Source organism: Ylistrum balloti, unplaced genomic scaffold, assembly GCF_031769215.1.
Source record: "Ylistrum balloti isolate Yb309-2 unplaced genomic scaffold, AGI_CSIRO_Ybal_v1 Utg370838, whole genome shotgun sequence".
Taxonomy (NCBI): Eukaryota; Metazoa; Mollusca; class Bivalvia; order Pectinida; family Pectinidae; genus Ylistrum; species Ylistrum balloti.
This window is the reverse complement of record NW_026782483.1, coordinates 11,424-17,721: the sequence shown is the minus strand read 5'-3', so window position 1 is coordinate 17,721 and position 6,298 is coordinate 11,424. Positions and strand designations below refer to the sequence as shown.

The 6,298-nt window shown below is 34.5% G+C and overlaps 1 protein-coding gene across 1 annotated transcript; it reads left to right on the top strand.

Annotated features, from left to right (window-relative positions):
* Positions 1–826: 826 nt before the first annotated feature.
* Positions 827–5,831, top strand: LOC132558886 (beta-1,3-galactosyltransferase 5-like). Its single transcript, XM_060223504.1, has 2 exons — positions 827–921; positions 4,850–5,831. The coding sequence occupies exons 1-2, from the start codon at positions 827–829 to the stop codon at positions 5,829–5,831; spliced, it is 1,077 nt and encodes a 358-aa protein (XP_060079487.1).
* Positions 5,832–6,298: the final 467 nt, after the last annotated feature.

Below are 6,298 nucleotides of genomic sequence, written 5' to 3'. Positions count from 1 at the left end.
TCAGGAAATTACAACTAGTATCGTGTAGTGATTCAAGAAGGACATTATCAGATAGGAACCTAAATAGATATCTTTATAAACTGTTATCACGTTTCATTGGAGATGCAAACATTGAGCTGTGCGCTGTCCTTGTTCAACATTGTCGGGGCCAACGTTGTTACTACAAAGACAGCATACAAACGTTTGTCGATTTACACTGGAATTCACTACGTGTGTATAACAGTATAACACGGGTAGATACGGATGTGTTGATTTGTGTTTATAGTTAGAACAGGATTCATATTTCCCAGGTTACTGTATCATACCCGTGATGAATATTCGGTAAGTTCTTTTTACTATATATAAGTAGATAAATGACATTTAAAATATGATTTGATATGTAATATATTACATGTTGTATCACCAATTTGATTATTTTTAAAGGTTTGATATAGAAAAATGTCTTAAAACGTATACATGAGCAGTATTTTTTTTTAGTTTAAACATATTTTATTGCCAACTGTGGGGGAAGGATTAGACACTAGTTATTTCAACTTACGAGTTCTTCTCCTTATAAATAATTGTACATTAAAAAAAACAACACGTGATGACATATAAAAATAAATCAAAGTGCATGATTAACGTATAGTAAACAGTATATATACATGGTTCCCACTTGTATCAAGTCTACCAGAATCTTTCATAGCGCTCAATATATTGTTGTACAGCGTTGCATACTCCTATATTTTTTTAAGGTATCAATATCGGGAGAGCCATATAGTAGTAAGTCAAGACTGGGGGCAAGGTGCATAACAACTACCTTGATTTCTTAAAGCATGAGGTACTCATGGGGTCAAAGTTCAGACAGTGCAGCATGAAGTGGTCAGCATCCTCACAGGGACTACCACATGAACATGAGGGGTCTATGTGTAAGTTTGCTCGGTAAAGATCGTAGTTGAGTGTACTTGCTCTGTTGCGGAGTCGACTGTGAAGTGTATTTATGTGACGTTTTCCGTGCGTTCTAAAGGATGATGGTATGGTTGTGGGTGTGTGTATGGCCGATTTGAAAGATTTCAGAGTGTCCTAGTTCCTTGTGTATGGTTGTAGTTTGTTCCAATGTTTTGCAAGAATGTGGTATAAATGAGGTGTCCATAGACTGAAGTCTGTATCTTGGAATGTAGATATTGTCGTGGTTTCGTGTTTTATATCGTGGTTCAAGTGGTTGATTGGGTATTAGGTTGTTAAGAAATGACGGTGTTAGATTGTTTTTGCATCGGTAAAATAGTATGAGTTTTTTCGTAGCGTCGTTGTTTTAGTGTAACCCAGCCCATTTCTGAATAAATGTTGTCTAATTTAGTGTAAAGTGGTAGTCCCGTGACGATCCTAGCCCCCTGGAGTTACACTCTTTCCAATCTGACTTCCTTTGTCGCAGTATTGTCAATAATGTACATGTAAATAAGTGTACATGTAGATAAATTTGAAAAAAAAACAGCATTTGAACATTTTTAACTATCAAATTTACAGGTGTGGTTTGAGCGATTTGTATCGCGATAACTATTTTTTTCAAATGAGGACATTTTCCTTTTCACGTAACTGCAAAAATCGTTTTTGTCTGATTGTACAGGGATCATGTAAGATTTGTAAGGTGTGTCAATTGATTTTTCTATTCTGGAGACCCTAGAGCAAATAATAATTGACATGCGCTGGTCATTAGCTATCGAGTAACCTTCCTTTCTTTATCATCAACATTCCTTTGTATCTCCATATCGCCATGTTGGTTGCTCGCTTTAGTGTGGTAAAGGTTTGTTACTTTTATGATTTCATGGTCCCTTTGCAATGAAATTCACAATCTCAAAGTCAGAAATTGTTGAAAATAATTAAAACTTTAACCAGACATTGAAAGGAGAATTATTTTAAGGCACTGTGTTTCATTTTTTTTCTAAGGACGAAAGGAACTATCTTATCGCATCTTTGCATTTGCATATCTATGCTAGAGGATATAAAAATAGTTTTGTACTTTATTTTCTTGAAGTGAAATTAATGACATTGGAAAAAAATGTATCGAAATTTGATGACATAGAAATTTACGTAATAAAGTCATTTTTGAAATCGCTAAAACATACATGAGCATTTCCAAAAGAAAAAAAAGTTGTCAGAAGTAGTTATTCTGCATTATTAACGTTATTGAAATTTTTATTGAAAACACGAACAAAATGTTTTTTCATGATTATGTTGAACAAGGGAGATAACTACAGGAAAATCTACCTTTCAAATATACATTCCAATAATAGTTTGTGTCACTATTATCTTAAGCATGTTCATAAATGGTTGGTTTTAGTACAGGTAATTAGATGATTCATGTTTCTGTCAGTGAAGAAGAAAAAGAACTAGTGGAAAATTCATAAAAAATAGCTTTGGTTCACTTTGCTTTAAAAAAGAAAAAAAAATATTGCGTAGATAATGAAAATGTAATACATTACAAACAGAGGTATAAGGTAGTCACCATCCGGCATAATGCAAAAGATGTTCAATGTAGCATTCGGCAGTCATTGATTATATCAAGGCTTAAACAAGGAGATTCTTTAAAATGAATTAGCACGTTCAGAATGGACTTATGTTGGGCATGCTATGCCATCTGATAAATCAAATAGTGTTATTTTCTACATTTGGTTTTAAGATGAATTTGTATTTTCTGAAATTTTCACAAATATGATAAAATACGATAAATGTCCATACACATTAACGTATCTGTCAATTGATACTTTGATATGTCATAAATTAACCATTCAATGAAATCCAGATAGGTAAATAGTTTGTCATGTAGTTTGCCTTGAACACAGTTAGGTCATAAGGTTTAAATGCGAAGTATACGGCAGATTAAATATATTTTGTTACACGTGATTTAAATATAATAAAAAATATTGTTTGCATGTTTTTTCACGAACTCCCTAAATCACCAGAGCTAAAATACATCCCAATTTAACTTCTTCATTTTTTATAAACATATAAACACGTGTTCTACAAATTCCTCAAAGTAACAGAAAAAATAGAAACGGATGGTTTTCCAGTATTTAAATCTTTTGACGTTTTTGAACAAAGTAACATCTACCTTAAAATATGATTGCAGTTGTGTTGACCCAAATTTCATAGCGGACATATACAAGTTGTGCTGTTATCTATGTCTAAACGAGTATAGGGATATAAAGGTATTTGACGTCCACTGATAAGCAGTTGATAGGTCAGGGATGTGATGTAAATACGGGATAGGGCCCAAAGGTTGTAACAACAAAGCTGCCACATCGACAGAAAATACTAACCAAAGTAATCGCACCTGCATTCTAGTCACGTGGCAAACAACCTTAATAATAATAGGCATAACTCAACGTGTTTATCCTCACCGTTTTGTTACAGGTGGCCTTAACGTCACGCTGCATATATTAGGCTATGTCATGGTTTAATGGCGTTGATTGGTTTCTAACATGACGCAAGTTTCCCTGTAAATGCTATAAGTCATTGCGATTGAAAATTCAGCACTTTTTTCTATTCTCTTTTGTTGTATTTTTCATAAAATATATGTATGTGCAAACGACATGTAATAAGAACTTTTAGGGATTGCGGAAAACGTTATCGTCATCGCCAACATGGACGGTTGACACAGTGCTAACGCACTCGCCTTTCACTAGAACATCTGGGCTTCGATTTTCGGAACGAAAAGATGAAGTGTTACCTATCCGAACACATGCGTTTTTCGTGATACTCCTCGCGTGCTTCAGCCTTGGATCTCAAACATGATAAGAATTAAATGGATAATTTGTTTCGCAATTGTTGTAAAATAATGTTATATTTATATCAATGGATGTTTAGAAAACTGCACTTTATTTTTACTTCGGTGTATTCTTACATATTCACTCTCATTATTCTAAAGATACGGTCATATGTTAAACATAATGTTCTGGCACTCAGCCAACAGCGACGGTCAAACTCCATGATCAATCAAACACAGCGAGACGCCGCCAAATAGTTGTAATGAATACACTCTGATTCTGGTGAGATATCAACACGCCCGTTAATGCCCCAAACACTGGAGGATATCTATATCCGAGACGAATAAACAAAACACTTCAATATCTTTGATAGGAAAACTAATGTTGACAATTTAGTCCTACTTATAAAACTTTACATCTATCAGGCAAGATGTCTGCAAACTGGTCTGTCACTTTCAGCTTTGACGAATTTAATTAAAGATACATATAACACTCAAAAATACATTGCTACAGGATATGGGGAAAATTATCTCACCAGTTTTAAACAGGAATGGAGAAAATGGGAAAGACTACTTCAGACTATTTAGTGAAATTTTAAATCATTTTTGGATTATTTTCTTTTTTAACTTTGTTAGCTGAATGTATTAAAAATGAAATAAAATAATAAAGCCCCTGTCAGATCCTACCGGCACCATACTCATCCTCTCCCTCCCTCTCCTTCTTCATCTCTCTTACTGCTACTTTGCTCATTTTTCCCTTTTCTCTAAAAACGGTACACTATTAAATATCACTTACTTTAGTATCAATCTTAATGTCAGGCTTTCATTTTTTACTCTATTTACATTCCTTTGTACCTAAGTGAAAATGGCCAAGTGTGAGTGGAATGTTTGATGTGTTATGTTTCATGTATTGTTGAAAATCTTCAAAAAATAAAAAATTATATATATATATAAAAAAAAAAAATGAAAACACCCATATAAGAACATTACAGGTCTGTCACATTTTATGAATCAGGATTATTTTTTCTTTTTTTTTTCAGAAATAATTTGTAGATTAAGTTCATATTTGTGACAAATTATTGGTATTTATTTTTTGTTTCGTTATAGACGTCCAGTATTTGGAAGGAACGCAAGAATTTGTCTACTATGTTTAATGATTATCGGGATCTTCTCTCTTTGCTTCCCATTGTATAAACCTTTAACAATTTCTGGTGTGGTGGAGTATACCCATCTCAACGACAAAAGGCAGCCGAAACAAGTTTTTATCCGTCCAAAACTGAAATGCAAGGAAAATTCGATGAAAAACACTGTCGTTATGGTTTTAAATAAAGCGTCCAGTTTGTTACGGCGGGAAGCCATAAGAGAGACATGGGGCCATCCGGCAATACAAGCCAAATATAACTTCAGTTTGTATTTTGTGATTGGCAACGAAAGGAACTCCGACTTGACAGAAACAGATGTAAGATATGGTGATATTTTACATGTAGATGTCAACGAAAACTACTTCAACATCACGGAAAAAGTAATAGAAGCTATGAACTGGGCAACTCATGCCTGTCCTGAATCTAGCTTTTTTTTTAAAATCGATGATGACGTTTATTTCAATGTGGAATTTCTTCGGGAAATCCAAAATGATGAGAAGTATGTTCCAGATAACGTTATTCTTGGTGATTGTCTACCAGAAACAAAACCTTACAGAATGACTTCCAAATTTCGTGTTTCTTATGACCAGTATCCGTTTCAATTTTATCCGCCATATTGTGGAGGTCCCGGATATGTGATGACATTGAATACGGCACGCAACATATATAGTGAAATGTTGAACACGAAAACATTTGAGTTTGAGGACGTGTATGTTGGAATAGCAGCCTATAAACTCGGAATTACTGTAAAAAATGTGGAATATTTTATTTACGCTATGGATAATTATATCCATGACTTTTATATAAATTGTGCTATGATTACACACAATCTAACTCCAGAATATATCAGAAAGTTGTGGAAGGACAGACATAGGAGAAATAACGTTGAATGTTCACTGCTAGGAAAATGGAAAACTTTAGTGATGTCTTCATTTCAACGTAATTAACTTCGCATTTCTAACTTGTTCCTGGTATTATACTGAAAAATCACATATTTTCATGGGACTGAATTTTCGCGGTTTTCAAAATAAATAGATAAAATAAAATCCGTGAACACTTGATTTCATGGATATTGAGCTCAATACTTTCTCTCGCTTCATATTTACTCAGCTTAGGAGTTGTGCAAACTAGCAGTTGTTAGATATATTTCTCCTCTCGGTCCGTCACATAACGATGCCATTCAAACTGCTAACTGGCACTTCCTTCATGATGGTCACTTCTGATGGGATGCTAGTGTTTGTCAGTTGTTCAGGGTGGTCTGATGGCGCAATTGTCGTTCATCTAGACATCCGTGGTTCGATTCCTGGAAAGGACGTCAAAAGGTCAGGGGGTCACCTGTCCGACCACGTGGATTTTCCCTGGGTACCCCGGTTTTCTCCCACTTTGTTTCCATCCGTGCCAATAGAGTGATTTA

Excerpts from the sequence above, each read along its gene's own strand:
- LOC132558886 (XM_060223504.1), top strand. The coding sequence starts at position 827 with ATGGGGTCAAAGTTCAGACAGTGCAGCATGAAGTGGTCAGCATCCTCA. Across the intron at positions 922-4,849 it reads TCTATGTGTAAGTTTGCTCG|ACGTCCAGTATTTGGAAGGA; the intron begins GTAAAGATCGTA and ends GTTTCGTTATAG.